This window comes from Oreochromis aureus, linkage group 16, assembly GCF_013358895.1.
Source record: "Oreochromis aureus strain Israel breed Guangdong linkage group 16, ZZ_aureus, whole genome shotgun sequence".
Taxonomy (NCBI): Eukaryota; Metazoa; Chordata; class Actinopteri; order Cichliformes; family Cichlidae; genus Oreochromis; species Oreochromis aureus.
This window is the reverse complement of record NC_052957.1, coordinates 15,378,551-15,400,241: the sequence shown is the minus strand read 5'-3', so window position 1 is coordinate 15,400,241 and position 21,691 is coordinate 15,378,551. Positions and strand designations below refer to the sequence as shown.

The window sequence follows — 21,691 nt, the reverse complement described above, 5'->3', positions numbered from 1 at the left end:
GGGAGGACTAGGAGCAAACAGGCGACTGTCGTGTTACAAGAATAATCTTCATTAAAATCACAGGCAACAACACCAGGCCAACACACAGCTCATTGGGAATGCAGTGTGAAAAGAGAGGCCCACAGATTATCACTCTACGTAACTCATGTTTAATTTATCCAGGAGCAATATTGTCAAGAGCCCTACCATTCCAAAGAACTAGGCACAGATAAAAGCTGGAATAAGACTTAGGGAAGCCCAAAAATAACGCAGGCTTCGAGTAAAACGCTGCAAAATGTAGCGAACACACTTGAGAGTGAAAGCATTAGAGACATCTTTGATATCTTTAGCACAGCTTCACAGTAGTGGAATATAAATGCTTCGGGATTGTTAATATTTCAAAAGATGACTTCTCAATGGAGTTGACGATAAATTGTTCACACAATAACCTGACATGATAGCCAGCACTTAACCTTTGCTCTGATTTAAAACTATACAACAAAAACGCTGCACATTCACCGTGGGCTCTCCATGGTAGGGTCTCTAAATCTAAGAAATCCAACAAGAAAAAGCAAAATAGTCTTACATTCAGCTACGAGAAGTAACCTAAACCAATTTCTCTGTGCTCTATGGTGTGTTTTTTTTCTTCCTCCTCCTCCTCCTCATCCTCCTCCTCCTCCCCATGGCTGAGTGAAATGGAATTGCCTCTCACATTCAAAGACAGCTCTAGGAAGGTGATAATAGAGCTACTCCCTGCTGTCTGCAGGCAGGAAATAGGAAAGTGGCATATGGGGCCAGGAACCAAATAAAGAGGAAATGTGACCAGGCAAGGGAAGGAACTAAAGGAAAGGTTAATGATCAGTTCTGAATTCTATGGGGAAGAGAACTATGTTCCAAGTTGAGAGGAAAAATAAATCCGACATGATTTATGTCTCTACCACTCACATCTAGGCTGTCACAAACAAACACATGGAAACCAGTTGATTTTCTTGTCAAACTTTGCCGATGTTCAGAAAGAAAGAACTGTAGTGATCAATTAGATTTTCCCTTTTGTTGTTTACACCATACACCTGCATCTCCACAGATCACTGCATGGTGCGGGAATGGTATGTAGAGAAAAGAAAAGGATGTAGCGTGAATATTTCACACTGATTAAAAGATGAGAAATACAAACAGTACCTTATAATCAAGACCGAATCCATCTTCACAGCCTCACCAGTGTGCTCCAACAAGTGTGAACTACTGGCCGATGTCCTACTGTTGCCTTTATAGCAGCCCAACACACTCACTGGCCTGCAGCATCTCCAAAAGCTTTTTAGGAACTGATCCACTCCTTAAATGACCGGCAAACTAAGCCACTACACAGGGACTAAATTAGAAATTGGACACTGAACACCGATTCATATATGAGGAGGGGGGGAGGAAAAGATAAATCATAGAACAGAGGAAAAACATTTGCAGCGTATGTGAGTGAAAACATGAAAATTAGTGCTGTGAGCACAATACGGTGGGTGTGTTATCATTAGTGGGATGTAGGATACATTACCAGTGAGGGAATTTACTTTCAAATTTTCACCCTGTTACCACACCTTGGTTGAAAGAGTTTGTGCCCTTTCACCAAGAAGCTAGGCTCCCACCCTTTAACTATCAGTTACATCTGCTGGGGGGGGGAAGGGAATCAATTTTGAAGCAATTTACACTTAGTTTTTGCTGCTAGGGAGCTTCTTATAACATTCACTGTAAGTTGTCTGTTTAATTATCTGAGAGAATGGGTGATGCTAGGAAAGGAAAGGAAACGGTGAAACGGTGGCTGTAAGAATCAACTGTCACACATTATGTGGAATTTGACGGCATTACACAAACGCACGTTGCACGGTGGCACAGGTGCACAGACGCACAACCTGGAAAATTATAAAGACGTGACTAAGTCGTTGCATATGAGCAGATTAGGCAAATCAACATTTAAAAACAGAATAAACACGGGATTCAAATATTCTTTCCTGGCACAGACCGGCACAGCAACAGCTGGACATTAGAGACAAAGCAACATCACGCAGGCCAGCTTTCTCCAGATCTGACAGCTAGATCATTTGAAGCTGACAAGATAACACTTAAATGCAAAGGTGACATGACAGTGTCTTCAGAGCCAGATGGATCAATACTCAGCTTGGCTCGTCAGGATCTGAGCAGTGGTTCTGCAGCCATGGTTTTTTGTTTTGTTTTTTTTTGGTCGTGTTTTTTTTTTTTTTCCTTTACGCTGCCGTTTTGAAAATAGGCTATCACTGTCTGGCACAATGTCTGGTACGTTATCAATGAGCAGATTTCCTTTCTTATGTTACAACTGAAATATTGATTCATTCAATTTATCAAAACAGCCCAGAATTCCAGGGGAGACCAGGAGCCTTTTTTCGCTTTCAAATTTTAGGACTTCAAAGCTGCTTTGCAAGGTGCGACGACAGAAGCCACGAGCACAGCCACAAAACAGATATATGAAATTCTCAACTAACTAGTAGACATATTTGTGAAACTAAAATGATCAATGATCTGTCAACTCGTAGTTGCAGTCAAAAGGCCCTCGAAGTAGCGCACTTTTCCAAAACGTCCCCAAGTGATACAGCCAAGAAGTCCCGTAGATCAGTAAGAAAAACTCGGCAATTTGCCTTGGTGGCCTTCCAGGCTGCACCGACTGGCACTATTTCTATTTTTCCCCCTTCTCCCTTCCACATCTATACACTTAAATAAAAAATCTAATCCATTTTTCAAATATTCAACAGTCCTTTTTTTTCCCTGGGAGAGGTACAGAGTATTGTTGAATAATGCAGCCAGACAGGGATCTCCCTGAGCTGGTCTCTACAGGCATCACTGAGCAGGTCTGATCCCACTTGAGTAGCATCTATCATGGTGACATCATCATTCACACAAGGAGATATGATAAGACAGTAGTACACTACTCTACTACTTGAGCCAACTCTAAAGCAGGCAGTGGTGTTACTCATTTAAACCAATCTACTGGCCATCTGTTGATGCTAAAATCACGGTCTGACTGCCATTTCCAAATCAAACACCATCAGTATGCCTTTATTGCTTTCTACTGAACGTGAACATGTTTTTGAGAAAAAAAAATGGTAGCTTGTGAGACACTCGCATATTCTCTTTTACCTTGTGTGATTCTCGTGGGTGTGTAAATGTAAAAACCACAGGGACAAGAATCTACGGAAAAAGAAAACAACATCTACATGCAGCAGCAGCAGGTCTCTACCTTGCAGATTAGGGCACTGGGAGCACTTTGCAGGTTGTTGTCACAGGTATGACGAGGGAGGATTGCGCTTGCTATCCCCCAGTTACACAAGGTGTGAACAAAATATGCAGCCAATTTGTTTTGTGCAGAATTAGAAGAGGAAAAAAAAAAACATCACAGGATTATATTTTGGTTTATCTGTTTCCCATTTGCTTTGGACGCCTATTTACTATGTGCAATTCAGGAATTTTTTTTTTTTAGTATTATTATTTCCGTTTTATCAGTAGCTCGGAGGTACAACCGAACACGTATGTTCTGGTTCAAATGGTTATTTTAAACGGACTGCAAGTGACATCAAATCAACAACTAAACACCAGACACAGCATCAAAAGAAACCAATCCAATCCAACAAGCTCAATCAAATCACAAGGACAAAGAGAGAGTGCGAGCATTGGCACAGGAATTACCAATCTTGGGGGAATTGGCAAGACCAACAGCAAGCAAGTGTATTACATATGGCGTGCCATTTTCACAGCTTCCACAAAGAGAACACAAAAAGTGTTATATCTCACTATCTAAGACTAATAAACAACAAGATATGCTGAATCTGTTCATTGCTGTAACAAAGACTCAAGGTAACTGGAGGACTTTTCAGTTCGTATCTGAGCTTAGAATGCACCAAGATGATAAACCGTGTTGTCTGAGCTGAGCGAAGACGGTAAATTAAGCCGTCCTCCCACTAATTCTATGAGGTGTCAGTCAGTAAAGTGGCCTGCCAGGATGACTTTCAGTTCTGATCAAGCCAGATGGTTTCTTAACACTGAATAAATGAATTGATTTGTATGTAGCATCTCTAACAAGGTTCATATTCTTCTACACATGACACAAAGGTGGTCAGAATGAAAATAAGAGCTATGATCTGCTAACCTCAAGGAGGTACATTGTGAATCTCTTCGGTGCTACTGGCATGAATATGACTAACATCTTCACGGTGTTGGTGTCTGTTATGTTGACAAAGTGTCAGTGCAAGGCCTTTCTCATCACAAATGTACATAGCTCACACCTCAAGCGGTATTATCTTCATCCCATCTTTCTACACTTTATTACTATCATTAGATGGATCACTGCACTTTCCCTATGGTGTGAACTGCTATCAATTATGCAGCCATCTTTCAATTATTGTATATTGTGAAAGTACCTGCTAATGAATTGCGAAACAACTGTGTTATGGTGTGATTGTACCGGGCAACAACCAGCTACTGTACACTTACGCACCTTTTTTCAATTAGATAAGTGTGGTGGGTTTTGTTTTTTTCTTTTAGTCATTAAGCACATTTGGTGTAAGGAGGTCCACCTTACACTTAGCCAAAGGTGTTTTTGCAGTTGCTGTTAGCCAGCAGCATCCCGGCCCCGATGCATAGCCACTGCTGTATGTAATAGGACTCCGAAGACCACATGAGAGAATCTACTGTGATTTTCACTGGGGATTTTGATATTCACACCTGTACTAGGTGTTGTTTGGGAGTCTGATAAGCATGTGTGAAACCAGAGGGGTGACTAGAATGGGGACCTTATTTGAAGGGAAAGATCTTTTCCTGATACATCTATCAAGGACAGCACTGTTGTCTCATATTTTCATGTGCAACAATAAGAAGGGAAAAAGCTAATCAAGCACGGTGTATCTTAGATACCAGCCATGTGTCTAACTGAAGCTCTACATGGCCATATGGCTGTGTGCGAAAAATAGAATGCCCAATAACTACGTAAGGATTCAAGTAGCATGAGGAAAAATAAAATATTTCCAACTTTGCCAGCCTGATAGTTAGTGAAAACACAGCTCTTGAACTAAGGGTTTCTCTCAGAGCTATTGGAACAATAGAGAATTCTGCTATGATAGGTTTAACCAAATGGTGTATAAGGCAAAATAATTTTCTGCATATGAAGAAATCACAGACCTTATCATTACGAGATCAGAGGCTGAAAAACAAAGCATGAGAGTTGCTCCTCCTTTCTCTACACTAGTGATGTTCAGAGGCAGCCTGTTATTGGAGGTGTTAATTGGCAAATTCAGTACAAGTCAAGAGCATGTTCCCTGTCGTCCTCGCCCAGCAAGGCTAGGTCATTAAACCGAGAATGGATTCTTTCATGCTGCCTTAACCCTTGAATTGCAAGTTACCATTCCGCAAACATCCCCATGCTCAATCCCACCCCCATGTGTCAAGAAGAAAAACAACCTACACTGATTTAACGGCGACAATAAAATAACAGGAGGATGACATCTTGAGAGCCAGACTTTCAGTTGTAATTTTTTTTTCATGTTGGCAGCTAAATGTCTTCAAAAAGTTCAGAAGTTTGCAAATATCCAACACTTCAGCCCTCCCCAAATAAAAAAAAAATAAAAGTTGTCTTTACTGTAGTGGCTGAACGGTGTGGTTTTCAGAACAATAGCATCATCAAACTCCACTGATCAGTGCTTTTGTGTTCTGTGTATTGAATGGACCTCTCATCCGCCTGAAATGTGAGCCTCCTTTGGGGTTCCGGGTGCGATCTCACCACTGCCTCTGTCATCACTTGCTGTGACTGCCAAATCTCTGCTCCAGAAATCAGGGCTCTCAGACCAGCACTGAAACAAACACAATGGAGAGGGGCCGTTCTGAGACTTTGCACAGGCAGCGATGGCTTCAACACATTTAATCGAACACAAAGTCAGCTCCACCACTTCTGCACAGGGAGCACAAGGAGCCCAACGCATGGCAAGACAACTGTGAGGTGATACTCTCAGCTCACAACGCCATGAGAGTTGGCAGTCTCTCATGCCAACGGTGACCAGTGCACAGACAGTTGAATATGCTTCTCTCCTAAGTTGTTAATTATCTAAATGACATTGATGTGAAGAGGGCACTCTAGCCATGTGACCTTAATCCACTTGCTATCTCTCTGTTTTGTTTCCATTTGATTAAACCCTTTAACAATCTATTTTTTTCCATTTGTGTTATATTTCCTTAGCAATGGCACAATTTAATAAACATTGTTTAAATATTTAAAAGAGTAATTGTTGAAAATAATGATTTAGGGCAATGGTGACTCTTCTCTCTATTGTCTATTGCAGTTATAATCCAATTAATGGCCAATAAAGAAAAGGGTATGCTTCTTTTATAGAGTTGAGATATTTTAATGATTATTGTTGTTTGAATGTATTACAACACTAATTGCTTCGTATCAATTAATGTCAGAAACCAAACATAAACAAATGTTATGTCTATAAGGCGCTGAAGTGTGAATGCATGATTTGTAATATTAGAGTCAAATATTACGTATAGTCAAGTGTAACAGCAAAACTGGAAGAAAAGGAAATGTCATAGATATTTACTTCTTTTTTTTTAAGGCTGATAAAAATAAATGTTTACATTTTTGATTTATTTTTTTATTAAAGCAGTTTTACTATATGACTGAAGAACTACAAATGAAAATCTCCCTTTGCACTCATTTGCACCTGACTGGACTTCTTCAAATATTGGTCACAGAAGAATCAGTTATTTAGTTAGTTAGTAATATAATAAATACTCACACAGTGATTTTTGAATTTTTAAACTTATATCCATCTTAAGAGAGGTGGTGAATTAATTTCATAACAGTTTCATAACACTCAAACTATAACTCAGACTTTTAATGGCATTGGCATGAATATAGCCATTAAACTGCGTAGTATATTCCTACATAACTATTACTCCTAAATGCATGTGAAACACTCATAGTATCGTTATTTCAGCTTGGATAGACGTAAGATAGCCTAAAAAAGACAATAAAAAATTGCACACAGCTATACTGTGCATGCTTCTTCCCTCTCTTCCCTACTTAGGAATGACTATAGTCCCCTGAAGCTGGTGACTTCCCTGTCTCCCCGAACTTGCTGCAGCACCGACTGATGGTGCAGAAGCACTGCTGATTAGCATGCAGTAATGATGGTGAGCTGGGCTCCATTGTTCTAACACCTCCCCTCTCCTCCGCACCAATCTGTCACCATTCAGTGGGCTAGAGCTGCCTCAAATGCTTCTCTCCACAAATGAGATGGATAATTAGTTGCCCCTCACGAATGCTGCACTCTTCTCACCCCTGATTGCTTTCACCTTCTTGCTCCTGGCAATTTTGACACCTTGTAATCAGCCTGCTACTTCTCCGTCTCAATCCATATCCTTCTCTCTTTTTTTTTTCGTCCTCTTCCATTTTTTTTTTATAGCTCTTAAATATATTTCAGATCTACCAGCTCTGGTAGCAAATGCCCCAAGGAGAAAGATGGATCTCATATTTTTCTGAAAATGATGACAACAACAGTCATTACAGCTAAAGCGAACTTTTCACAAACATTGCTGTATACACCCGTGAGTAAATATAGTGTATGGAAATATACAAAAAATAAAATAAAAAATTATAGCTGTCAGTACGAGTTTCCTCTTCCAAATAACAATGAATGACAACATAATTATGAGCAAGCAGCTGTTCATGATCCCAGAGAGAAAAGCATGCAGGCAGCACAATGTTCGACTGTTCACAGATTAACCAGAGAGGATCATTAGGGATATGTATTTGCCAAAAAAAGGAGAGAATAAATTCTCTTCTCGGCTCTCATGATGTGATGTGAGAAGAATTATGCGTTTTATATCACTCCAAAAGAAACATGCATTATGTCTGACACATTACATCAGATCAATATGTAGGTAATATTCACGTTTGTAATACTCCAGTTGGCGGGTCTTTTCATTATTTCCCTCTACAGAGAGGTTGCATTGTGTTAGAATATTGCATTAGTCTAATGACTCATTAGTTCAGAGTAGTTGACAGCATTATAACATCACTTCCTTACACCCTTTGGAGCTATTTATATAATACAAAGATAGGCTCAGCAGCAGATATCATTTAAATCTGAACTAACAAATCAGTCAGTCTGTTAGGGGTACTTGATTGTTGTAAGTGAGTTCTAATATTCAGCACTTGTAAAAAGAGAAAAAAATGTTGTTTGCAGTCTTCACACCAGCTCATCTATCCAGCACAAGTGTTACCAACCCAAAGCTGAAGGTCTGCAAGGGCCTCACTGCACAACAAAGTGTTCCAACACAGTGTCCCCGTTTTCTCAAACATCATCACACCGAATGGTGAAAATCACTGCAATCTTTGCAAAGGTGTGAATAAATGCTGCGGTAGTCATGAGATGATGCTGCTGTTTAAAAATGATTCAGGTTTAGTCAAATGATCGCTACACACTGTAAAATATGAACGCGGTATTTATAAAACACCTGTGTTTCCTTGATCGGTGTCTTTTAACGTATCAAAAAAAAAAAACTGCCGTTGTTTTCCAGTCACATGACAGCGTAGCGGTGTAGCAGTGTAACGTAATTTAAAACTGGCACATCTTCAGTCACTTTATTACTTTGAATAGCACAGTTGAAATGAAAGAAGACTCATATCACGTTCCTATAATCATTAAAATAAATGCGCCCATATAAACAGTTAAATATTGCCTGTGATAAAACAATAAGTATGCCGATAGCAGGGTAATTTGCCATCTAATGAGCGAGAGTATCTCTGTGGACAATCTTAATGAACATATGGTTATAAAAGTATCTGAAAGTTGGAAATGTTTCTACACCGAGATAAACAGCTGCTTCATATTATTCTGGCTTAAGTGTAAAATGGGGAGGAATGACGAGAATTACTGTGTTAATCATTCCAGAAATAATTTATGTTTGATTAATTTAATACATATGATGGGCATTTCTAAATACATAATATATTATTATTCCTTGAGATCCAAAACCCACCATAAAAGTAAGAGGGGTGTCTTGTTTCAGAAAAAAAAAGTGTGTGTGTGTGTTTGTGTGTGTATGAAATATTATAGCTTTAGAAATGTGATAAATCTTTGAAAGTTCATTATTTTTAAAATAAAAATGTATATACGTGCTAAAGATATAATAGGAAGTAATATCATACACACTCTGTGTTATGTATGGATGCATATACCAATCTATATATTATATACTAATACTGTATTATATATTTGCAAGTTGAAAACAAATCAAGTAATAAAAAATGTTACGAGTCTAAATGTGTTTATTTGCTCACATATACCATACGCATCACTGTAAAATCTCAATGGGATTTTAGAAAAATATAATGGGCAAAGAAATGTACCATTTAATTCTTCAGTATTAAATAAATGAATTCAAGTCTTATTGCAGTGTCATTTGAAGTCCAGTACAGCGCTTGTACTTCATGGCAGGCACGGCTACACCATGAAAACAGTAAAGTCTTGAAATTGTTGTGGCTTCTCCCCATCAGTCTCTGCTTCTACTGTCACTTGTCTGCTTCATTCTTATGAGAGAAATGCAAGTACAGGTGGCTGTTCATTTGGTCTGGAGGAACCACAGCATTGCAGAAAGCACATTCAGGAGTGCTGCTCTGAGGTGTCTCCAGCTCTGTCCCCACAGCAGCTGCATCACACAGATCCGGTATCCAGACAGACTGCAGAGCAGGATGAATCAAAGGGAAAAAAATGTATTATTTATGCTCTAAACTGTCCTTACAGTCACTCTACGGAGCCTACTACTAAAGTAGGCTGGACCACTTGGCCTCAAAATTGAGGTATCTGTTGCTTTAAAGAACACATGTCCCCTGTTAACCCAATAGTTAGAACAAATACTAGGCAGAAAAGTAAAGGCAAAATGCTATTCTCAAGTGTTTAATTAACTTACTATTTATGAATACTGTGTTCAAACTATCCAAATAGTCATACCTATTATTAATGCCTGTGTTGGTGTAATCCAGCGACTGAATCATATAATGAAAACTGGACCAACTTGCAGCCGTTAATGCACGTCATTCACTTTTTTTTTCCCCTATTAGGCATTTAGACACATCAGCAATAAAATCCCACTTAACCATCATACTTGTTTCAAATCACATTCAGACACTGTAATGTGCTTCCATCTGGCTCACACTTTCCAGCAAAGATGCCAAATATAACTAGAGCATCCATGCTTAAGTAAAAAAAGAATCAGCACACATTACACAGTAATACGTTTCAAGTTTAGCCAAGGGGATATTTTTGGACTTCACACTGTTTCACTCCTCCATTAGTAAAGACCAATCAGAAACTGATAATTTGCTACTAGTTTTCTCAGACCTTCTCCTGTGATTCTCACCTGCTGGGGTCCCCGCACGCTCTCCTGGGAGAGTGTAGATGATGTTGTGTGGGAGGGGGAGTTAGGGTAGACAAAAGGCACGGACTCCTTCTCTGTCACTGTGGAGGAGACATTACTGAGAGGTCGCGGGACAGCCATGGGCAGACCAATCTGTCTATCTGGAGCACTGTTCAGGAAGTCATATTCACTGTCCGCAGAGGGCGGGAATTTGACGCTCAGTTTGGTGAGAGATTCCACCAAGTCCTTGTCCTCCTGGCTGGCGCCACGGGACGCCAGAGAGGTAGACACGGGAGAGATATCCACTGGTGTCCTTAGAGCTGAGGAAAAGGGTCCCTCTGAATCTGCGGTACGGTCTGTGCATTGGATGGGCATGGAGAACCGCTGATCTGTCAAGATGGCAGAAAAATAAAGATTATTCTTTATTTCCGAGTCAACTCGCTTACATAGATGTGGTTTAAGGACATTTGAGATTGGCAACGATTTCACAAGTTACACACATTTTAAAAAATGCCTAGTTTGTTTTTGCATTCCCATTTCCAAGTTGGACTTTCAGTACTTAGAGGTATATGTTTAATATAACCACATTATTTTTTTTATGTAGCATTATTATGTAGCTAATATGCAGAACTGGCATTAAGCATTTTGTCAGTGGAATTATTAAATGTGTTTATCCACCTTTTTTCAGAGGTGGGCAGCTAAGGTTCGTAGGGCAATCAGGCATTCATGTACAGTCCGTGTCATGGTGTCGCTATCCAATTAAACAACAAGACAAAAAGCTAGTAAACTCGTAAACTGTTATAAACTACACAAGCCTATTTAAATTAAACACGTTTTTTATGTGACCAATTGGAGAAAACAACTGCTTTCAGATTCAGACACTGAAAAACAGAAGGTAATATTCAGTAAATAGTAATATTACCATTTGATGTATCACTTCCTCCATGGAATCTTTTTAAGTAATCTTTTTGTCTTTTGGTTAAAGACCGGATCTGTCGAAATTTCCCTTCAATGGCTTCAAATGCTTCCCGCATTTCCTGACTAACAAAAAGATAAAACAGGAGTAAGGAACAAAAAAAATCCATTCTTTTACCATAATGTTCATGGCTTTAAAAAAAGATACATACTAGTCAACGCTGCTGTTGACTGGCATATTAGGAGCAACGGCAACAGAGCCCATATTCTCCTGAAAAAGACACATTAAATTTATAGTGATCATTTACAGCAATTACGCAAGGGCATATTGTTCATACATCTGCAGCTTTATTTAAACATCACACATTTATATTTCCTAGTGAAAAATAATAATAACTGTAAAACTCAAGCTGCTGAACTGTGCAGCGATATTATCCTCTAGCACCATCTGGTGAAGTAAAAGTGGATACACTGAGTGAGGAGAGCAACAGAGAGTGGATACAATTACAGTAGCAAAGCAGGCCTGAATGCCTGAATGACAGGAAAACAAATAATCAGAACTATGTAAAATTACTAAAACATCATTTTGATAGGGTTTATAGAATATCTCTTAGCTTTCTTTAAAGTACATGTAAACTTGACACATAAACACTGAATGAAAGTACTCTAGAGTTGTGTGACAAGTCTGAATAAGCAATAGTTTAAGCTTCACAGTTAATACCGTATTCACTGAGTACTAGCACAAAGTATTCTTTTAACATCCCTTTACCTTAACACACATGCAACATAGTAAAGCAGAAGTACCATCAACTTCTACATATGCGAGAGGAAGCCATATGCGATCACGTTTATGATTTCCTAACGGGAAAGCTGTTTTGGAAATACAATATTGTAGTTTTCATAAAGCCTAAATGTAGAAAGAGCATGTTATAACTATAAACATACCGGGTACTGTAATTTCCTATAAGTGCTGGCCCCGTCAAGAAGATGACTACATGGCTCGCATTTCATTTCTCCTGAAAATGAAAACAATGAAAATGACCAGTTTATAAAAGAGGAAATTCAAATGAATTCTCAATTCAAATGAATTCTGGTCTGATAGTCCATCGCTCTTTGTTTACATCTCAATCCACAGAATTGAAAGCAATGTGTAAAGTAAATCCTTTCTCAGTACACCAGCTGGGGAAAAAAACACTAAAACTAACACATCAATGACAAACTAACACATCACTAACCTGATGGTTGCCTTGTTGCTGACAACTTTGCTTCAAGTTCTGAAATCAGTTGCTGTTGATCTTCTATCTGCTTTTGAAGGTCTCGAGTGTATTGCTCATAATACTCAGTCTGTAAAATGGAGGTACTGTTATTTGTCTAGAACCAGCATATCCACTGTGGTCTAAGCACTGTGTTGTAGTTTCATATCTGGAAACAGCCTAACTAATAATAATGCTATTCTATATATGGCATTTAATAACATAATTAGAATAAACATTATTTGTTTGGAAAGCTAGCAATGTGATTTGCTCTGGGATGTGTTGTGGTATATTGTTAATTCTTGGTCCATTTTGCACAAAGTTTTAAAAAAGTTGCTCTTCATCATTACCACTTTCTGCAGCTCCTTTTTAGCAATGTCCTTTTCAATGGAGACCTGACGATAAGCTTCAAATGCTTTATTGAGCTGGTCTCCGATGTTCCTTTCCATGCCTTGTGCTCCACAATCATCACTGACACAGCACACATGAGCCCTACGAGTGAAACTACAAAATGTTGTAAAACATGCCAACAAAAGGAAAAACACTCTCAAAAGACCCCGTGAACACTATTAGACCGGTTATAAAACTAAAAAGATTTATTTTTTTTCCCCCATCCCGGCCATTTTTATAACATTTCTACAAACAACTGTCAACTAGTCTTCGTGCACTTTAAAAATATTTTTTGAAAAAGTCAAGAAATCCTTAAAGTGCTGCCAAATTGTTTTGGCTGCTTTAAATGAGCTACTGATCCAAATGACAAAACCATGCCAAAACTGAGTAAACAATCTTCAAAATATTTGCTTATTACCAATGAATGTTGGCAGGTCTGGTAGAATTAAAAATTCCCTTCATATTTCAACCATTAAAGCCTTGTTCTAGCTCTGTAAGGAATTATAAGAGCTGAAGATGAAGATCAAGTATTGTAAAGTAATGACAAATAAAGTTACTCAGTGCATGTGTAATATAACACTGGTGAAACAGACACTCCTTGTTAGTACTGATCATCAGACAGCATTAAGCAATTCTGGGACAACTGCACTTCTGTCAGAAAGCTAAAGTGATGCCTATCATCATCTTAACTCCTGATAACAGTCTCATAAAGAGCCGCTCAATTACGGAACAGCCTTTCTAATAAATGCCATAGTAACGCAGTACCTGTTAGCGATACTACACTCCAACAGCTCCTGGATAAGTAGCAGCCTGTAGCCACAGACTCAGTAAGTAAAAGGAGAGTAACGCTAATGTTGAAGCCTACCGGGACACAGCCGTGGGTCATTTTAAAAGAGTCGCTCAAAATCTTCTTTAAACAGTTCCGTATTCTTTAAAGTGTAAGTGTCTGACAAGCCGTAGCTTCAGCCGGCGTCGGATAAAGCGACTGAGCGAGAAGTCCTGAGATGAGTTTACCTCGCTGCCAGTGTGAGTGTCCTCTTACCTTCATTCGAGTAACTGTTGAAGTCGAATTTATTGTTTTGACACTACCGCAGCGTCGTCGCCTAATCTTGAGATGCAAAGTTACCAAGCGCTGGAGAGGATATGGCAATGTATGTTTTACATAGCCTAGTTGAGTTGGGAACTTCCCTCGGGGAATCCCCTCATACTGTAGACTTCCGCCTTTACTCGATTTTAGCCAATCAGCGCGGAGCTCACGGGAGAGCTGGGTGGTTAGCTGGTTGAGGGTTCTTCCAGCCTACGCGTCTGCAAACCGACTGTTGTGCATGTGAAAACTGTGCCCAAACTCGAGTTAAGCTGTTCTCATTTTGCTTTTCATAGTTATATATGTATATACATTACTGAATATTCAGCAGGTTCTGTCAAATGAACCGAGCCTGTTTTGTATTTAAGTCTATAACTAGAACAAAGTTCTGAAGGGACTGCTTGCAACAAATACTGATGGGCCTTTACTGTAAGTTTCCATTTTCTTCATAGGCTACAGTGTCAAATGGCACTGTAAGCAGGATATGGATTAAATAAAGCATTTAGAGACCCCAGTCCTTTAATAAATGAACACATAATTGATTCAGTAAACTGGGAAGCAGTGGGTTTAGGGTTTGTTGACCTCTGGGATTCCTGAGCAGTTGTCTGCTCGGCCTACTTAGTTGGTTATTCTGGCCTGAAAACATGCAGTGCATGTGTGTACCACTTCAAACTACAGGCTGTTTCAAAATGCACTGCGTAAGACTTGGAAGGAAATGAGACATTGCGACAACAATGACAACAACAACAACAAAAATGCACATTATAATAGTCCTGGAGTACTACCTGGGTTTAAACAATGTTCAAGCAGCAGTGCTTGTGAAAAATACATAAACTGGATGTGCTATGAGATATGTAAAGACCTGATCCTTCAGCAGGCCCAAAATTAATGCATGCTGGTTATTTTCAAATTAAATTACGGTGTAATGTGATGCAGTGTAATCAAATTATAGCAAAATCATTAACACATTGTTGAGCCTGAGATAAGAGTTATTCAATCAGGAGTCAAATTTCAAGCTCATAAAACTATCAAATTCAATTCAATATGTATATATGACATATTTTCAAGTAGGTTCTCAGCAAAATATGACTGTAGCTATACTATTTATAGTACTTCCTGCTGTCTTAAAGTCCCTCCTGTTTGAAGAAAGTACATCCTATAACATTTCCCATTGTTTTGTGTAAACTGTATATGACTGCAGTGACATATTTTTGGAGTAAAAGTTCTGACCTACATTACTTCTAGCCTTGAAAAAAACGCTCCCAGACTGGCCAAAGGAAAGTGAAGCCAAACAAACGCAAGAACAACCAGTAGATGGCAGCTGAGAGTGAATTACTGAGATGACGCTCTTAATTTCTTACTCTGACTTTAATATAAAGTAAGTGAAAATTCTCGGGAGATGAAAGTTCAGTATATTTTGTAGCCCAGTGACGCTGTATACGTACAGTTTTTCTTCTATACCAATAGATACAAGTCCGTAAACTGTCCGCCGGGAGCACCAAGGCATTTCCCGTTGTTCTGATTATCGCCATGGCCCACAGTGAACAATTCATTTAAGCAGCGAGACTATTAAAAAACACACAGCAATTTAGTTAACAGTACTCTCAGAAGTCACGCACTCGTCGCCTACAAACTACATATGCCTGTGGCGCGCAGGTACTCTCCCCAAAGACGCACACAGACACGGGCACGCAGCCTTCCTCTGTCAAATGAAAGGTGAAGCAGGGAAAGAGAGAGAATAAATAGGATAAATACAGAAATATATGTGCCAGTGAAGTCAGATAGTTTTTTGTTTGTTTGCTTGTTTTTGTCTGTTTGTTTTTTTGCTTTTTAATGAGTTAATATAAAGATAAGGCTAATTGTGTTGTCAATCTGGCCTGGTGCATTTGTATGCTTTGTGACTTTGTATTGCTATCGATTTGAAGGAACACCTATAACGTTACCTTGAAAACTGGTTCAGAACAGGCAGATTTTGTTTCCTTTTCTAATAATAATAATAATAATAATAATAATAATAATAATAATAATAATAATAATCTCTTTTTAAAATTGTAAACAGGTTTGTTGTCACTATTGAAAATAACCATGATATTTACACATAAAATATCATGCTAATAGCACACATGACGTCTTAAAAATTGTACAATTGTTATTTTCTTTCAGTTTTCATAAAGTGAGGGATGACTCTCTTCATCTCACCTTACTTGTGTTTTGGGTGTATTTCATTGGCCAAAGTGATAGAAAACATAGCCGGCCATTTTTTAAAGTTATTTCTTTCTTTCTTTCTTTTCTTTTCTTTTCTTTTCTTTTCTTTTCTTTTCTTTTCTTTTCTTTTATTTTTATTTATTTATTTATTTTTGGGGGGTGTCTAACATAATGTTAGCCAATAAAACTAAGCAGTCTGTTGTTAGTTGAACAGTGTGGTTTGGGCAGGAGTCAATCAGGTTGACCTTTTTTGAATCTGCTGAAGTGTCTCTTCAGATATTTTATCTTAACTCTCTCACGTTTTGCCATAGGTCTAACTCTTTTACTCAAAAGTTATATGTTATTTGACAAAGGGAGGTATATCTTATCCTGAATGAGCCGTCAAAGTTTTTTCCATCTTGGTCTGTAACGTCTACAAATGACAAAGCAGGGTGACTGTATGAGCATGTCTGAGTATGAACTGGTGGAGACCTCCACGTGACCTGTCCATCACAGCTGGGGTTTCAGTGAATGGACTCCTGACTCATCCAAAAGGTCATTTCCTCGAGCCCTTCTCTGACCCTCACTGACATTCCAACCTCAACCTTTGCTCCTGCTGAGTCGCCTTACAGACCCAGACGGCCACAAACAACCTCAGTTCATAGCACCGACTTCCTCTAAGAAAATATCATGTCTTTTTGGGTTTCACATATTTTTTTTCATGGCTGCTTTGAACTCATAGTAATCTGACATAACCCTAGTCTTGTGGTTCTGGTAAAGACAATTTTCACTGAGGCTGTGGTATACTGATAAGCAGTGTAGCTACAACGAAATACTGAAAAAGGCATATGACTCATTTCAATGACCACACAATCATTCACCTCAAGTACCATTTTCTCTTTCTGTTCAGGCCTGAATTCACTCTTTGTTCATAATTCCCGTTGAGGAAATTGTATTACTTGATTGGCTGCTCAGGACATGATACCAAAAACATCAGAAAATGAAATTAAATATGAACGAAGCATTTGTACTCTACGTGACCTGTCAGTGGGTGAAAGTAAACCACGCTTAAAGTGAGAAAACTGTAGACGCCGGTTCGTGAGCAGTCAGTTCTCTTTCACATTGCGATTTGCTCTCTTTGCTTCTCTGTTCCTCCAAAGTACTGAATGCACATTCTTCCCTGTCCCTTGTGTGTCCCATAAATCATAATTGCCTCTAAAGGAGCTTCACTGTGCATTACTGATGGCTAGGATGAAAGGCGTGTGCGCCATAATTTATTTCAAATTTCACAGGAAGAATTTCCGTCAGCAAAATGTGCATTTCCTGGATGGTGAGACCACAGTATTTGCACGTACTTCACTAACCCCACAGCTACTGATGGCAAAGTTTTATAAGAAGTAAAAGAGGAAAACACTAATGTTGCTACCTTCATATCTGTAATCTATTTTAATTGCATGCAGCTATTTAATACAGACATACAATGCATGTCCTTCCCAAGGCTATTTTTACCTAATACCCTGACCTCAGCACTTACACTGTGGTGTCAGTGGTGAAGAGTAACCTCGTAAATTTTTGCAGAAATGATCTCCGGGGAAATGTTTTGTCCTTCTCCACCATCACTAGGGTATATAGATTTTTCTGCCCTTTGTCCAAAATAGGATGATGGTATGTGTGCTTCAATGAATTATAAATGACCTCAGCGAGCAGGATTAGTAGACTGTTGTCTACCCAGTGCTATGTTGTATCAAATGATGTAATCCCCTAGCATTACATTACCCAAGCAGACAATCCCATTGTTCTTAGTAATGTGCCATTTTTGCAAAGGATAAAGAGCTTGCTGTTAAAGGGAGTCTTATTCTAAATACAGATCACACGGGAGCCTGGCTCAACAGTAAATCTTGAGCCAGTGAAGGGTCCATCCGTGTTTCCTCCATGTCCAGCAAAATAAACAATCTGCTGTAGGTCTGCAGAAACTTGAGACCAGACTGAGGGCAGAGCCGAGTACTCTGGCATGCAGGAGGTTGGGAAAAGGGGGGTGGGGAGAAACACACAGATCAGATTTCAGAAGTCCGAGAAGAGGTGAAGAGAATAAAAAAACCTGTCTGTTAAGAAAACCACAAGATTAAAATAACAATAATAATAACAATGATGAAACTCTGCAGGTAGTACTCTTCTAACTCCAGGTGGGTCCTTGCTATTTAACATGACACTGGAAGTGTTGAAAATATGAGATGTCCTTAACGTCCTGGACTAACTCAGGAATGCGATCTAATTTATGTAAAAATTACAGTACTTATTTCTGCACACACTGTGATCTATAGAACATTGCAAAACTCTTGAGCAAATAAGGAAATAGCAGGTGGCTCGAGACCTTTTGCACAGTATAGTATATAAGACGTTGGCACCATGCAGAAATGCTGCAACAATACTTTCCTGTATGCTGATAGAATTTCCTGATTGATAGTGAGAGGAAGTTCTCTCCTTGTTCCTGTATACTTCAGAGCAAAACCGCAAAGCTCTCATTGAACAAAATGCAATTTGCATTATGGGCAAGTCCCGCCATCCCTGAATATTTTCAGTTTAGAGACTTTTAGAGACTCCAAATATCACTCAATCTGTTAGATCTGGTGTTTTGTTTTACTTTGGATGATAGATTTTAACACCACTGTGATAAACCCAAACAATTATCATATTTTACTTTTATCTATTACTTTTACCTTTTTATTTAACTTTATCCTAAAATAAGTGATCATGAACAGTCAAGATGTGCCAATAACTTATTTTTGGCTGTGCTCAGACATGTGCATTGATTTCTAATTTGTCAGGTTGAGATAAGGCAATCTGGAAACCCACAATCAATAGTCACGTGGAAAGGAAGAGTCACTTTGGTTTGTGAGAGGGAGTTGTGAATGATACTGATGCAGTGGGAATATTTGAATAACTTTCTTCATGGGAAAAGGTGCAATCAAAACGTTCTCAAATTTCTGTGATTTCTGGTCAGAGTATTTGGTTGCATGTACTGTATGTTTTCAAAGGATTTTTTGGCTCCGATGAGGCATGTGGAACATCCCTGAAAACTATCTGCATGAATTCAAAAGGGCTGGGTTTTGATGTTACAGCTGTGATATAAATATAGTATGTCCTTTCATAACATCTTCAAAGGCACAAATCGGTATGATTCATTTTCAGAAGTGAAAACATTAAAGAAACTGACTGAATATTAAGAATCCTGGTGGGAAGCATACAGCTTATAGCATAAAATAGTACAAAGAGTCAGTGTGCATGGAGCAAAACTAAATAAATGAAAGGGTATATGAGGTTAGAATGGCTAGGAAAGTCCCTTGTTGACCTGTGGGCATCTCGGCTCACATAAAGAGCCCTCTAGTGCTCCTCATTACTCAGGCTCATGAAAATTTTATCAGAGACTTAGATTCCAGATGGATATCTACGAGCAAGAGGAAACACAGCATGTATTCACTCTGCTAGTTATCATATTATGAAAGCAGTGAAAATCATGCTTTTAGGTGTATTTGTACATCCTCACACAGATGGATGGCTGGTAGGACTGGTATCTGAGATCACCAGAGTGTTTAATAAAACAAAGAACAATGAGTGTGTAAAGAGTGAAAAAGCTATGGTGACATGCAATTGATGTGCAAAACAATCTCTTATTGTGATCTTGATAGAGCTGCACCTGTCATCTGTATCCAAGTCTTTGAATTTCCCTAAATTTCATTTGTTGCTTCTCATTTTTCATTGTTACATAATTATTGTAAATGTCTTTTAGACTCCACCAGCCTAAATTTTAATTATCAAACTTTATTGTCAAGGTGAATGCATGAGGTGCAGCAGTGGAACCGCAGACAATAGTATTATGCAAAGGCTGAACAGCACCACACAATGTTTATAATATAGTTTTGAGAGTTGCCTGGCAGCAGAATGCACGCAGTGGAGCAGCCCAATGGTTATATGAGTATCAGGCGTGAAAGAACTTCCTTTTGCACGCTTACTACTGCAGGACATTTGGCATTAACAAAATGAAGGTCAAACTCCACAATTTAACCTCACTTGCAGTTACTTCCTCTTATAAATTTTTAAGTGCTAAGAAAAGCTTCACATATATATGAAAATGTGGCAGATGTGAACACACAAACCCTTTATGTGACGACACGTATAAAGAGATGATGTGTGATCTTTAGGAGGCATGCATTTATAATTCTGTCTTTATGATGCTTTTACATCACTTCATTGTGGCTTCTAAGGAAAAGGTCACACCAGAAAAAATGTCAACTAAACAATAATTTATTAGCAAACACTATCATTTTTATGCTATCGTTTTTAAGCTATCATGACCTATTAGTACTTTAGATTTAACACTGAATATTTCCCTGAGAAATAGTTGCAGTGACTTTTTTTAAAATTCTGGATTCTTGATTGCATTGCCATGCATTGTACAGTGAATGCATGCAGGTCTCTACAAAATATGCAATAAATGTTAAACAACTGTGTCCTTAATCTGTCTCTTTCATACATAAACAGATATGTTGTGTGACAACTAAAGGATCACCTAACCAAAGGACCTGACAAATAATGGCACTGCTGCAAACTGTGTAATAATCCAAGTCCTTTATAATGCTGTAAGTCAAACACAGATATGTACCATATGGTGAGGGTCACTGAGGAGTGGGGAAGACATTTCAAACATCTTAATGTGTGATCTACTGAACCATAATGTATGATGTCATTCTTAGCCACTAAAAAGGATCATCCTCATCCTTTTTCATTATGGAGCGGGTGACTCAGTCATTTTGGGATAACTGATAGGAGTTGTCAGGAATGCCACCCCTACCGGCACCTGAATTAAAGACAAACACACATAGGCATTGTCAGCTTTTCTTTTTTTTTTCCTGTGGCTAATTTATAGCCAAGAGTCAAGGGAAATGACTCTGTTGCTACCAAAAAGAGTTTGTGCACCCCCACCTCAACCCAAGCCATGCATCCAGGCAGGAAGGTACAGAGCTGTTACTAACAGCTTCCTGGAGCTGCTAAAACTCCATGCAACCCTGATTTGTGCAGTGCCACTTGTCAGGAGTCTAACACCGAGGGGGAAGTGAGGACAAACGTGTCTCTGGCTTTCACAGGTCGAGCTGCAAGGCTGTAATTATTGTTATAATTTGTGAGGGCAAAACACTGTTTTCTTATATCCCCCTTGTTTGCTGGTACAGACTGTTTTCATGAGTTCAGGGAAGAGTGAGAACAAGTAGCCAAGTAGCACAATGTCCTAAAATAACCTCACTCTCTTATTTCCCTTGGAAATACCCAGAGTGAGTGTGAGTGTTTGCGTGTGTATGAGAGAGAGAACGAGTCAGAGAGAGAGAGAGTTTGAGCTTGTCTATCTGTGCGTATAAAGGTTTGTATGTGATCTTTTAATCTTTGCTCGTATGCAAGTTTGAGC

At 38.8% G+C, this 21,691-nt stretch overlaps 1 protein-coding gene across 5 annotated transcripts in view; it reads right to left on the bottom strand.

Moving 5' to 3' along the window:
* Positions 1 to 8,567: 8,567 nt before the first annotated feature.
* Positions 8,568 to 21,691, bottom strand: part of tank (TRAF family member-associated NFKB activator) — a 17,234-nt gene continuing 4,110 nt past the window's right edge. The window contains exons 1-8 of one of the 5 annotated variants that reach the window (XM_031743326.2): positions 14,011 to 14,189; positions 12,929 to 13,082; positions 12,561 to 12,669; positions 12,271 to 12,341; positions 11,538 to 11,596; positions 11,333 to 11,451; positions 10,414 to 10,799; positions 8,569 to 9,733 (exon numbers count right to left, since the gene is read on the bottom strand). In XM_031743326.2, coding sequence (XP_031599186.1) covers positions 9,566 to 9,733; positions 10,414 to 10,799; positions 11,333 to 11,451; positions 11,538 to 11,596; positions 12,271 to 12,341; positions 12,561 to 12,669; positions 12,929 to 13,027 — 1,011 coding nt within the window. In that variant the 5' untranslated portion in view covers positions 13,028 to 13,082; positions 14,011 to 14,189 and the 3' untranslated portion in view covers positions 8,569 to 9,565. The other 4 variants (XM_031743327.2, XM_031743325.2, XM_039600196.1 and 1 more) reach the window with 4 other exon arrangements.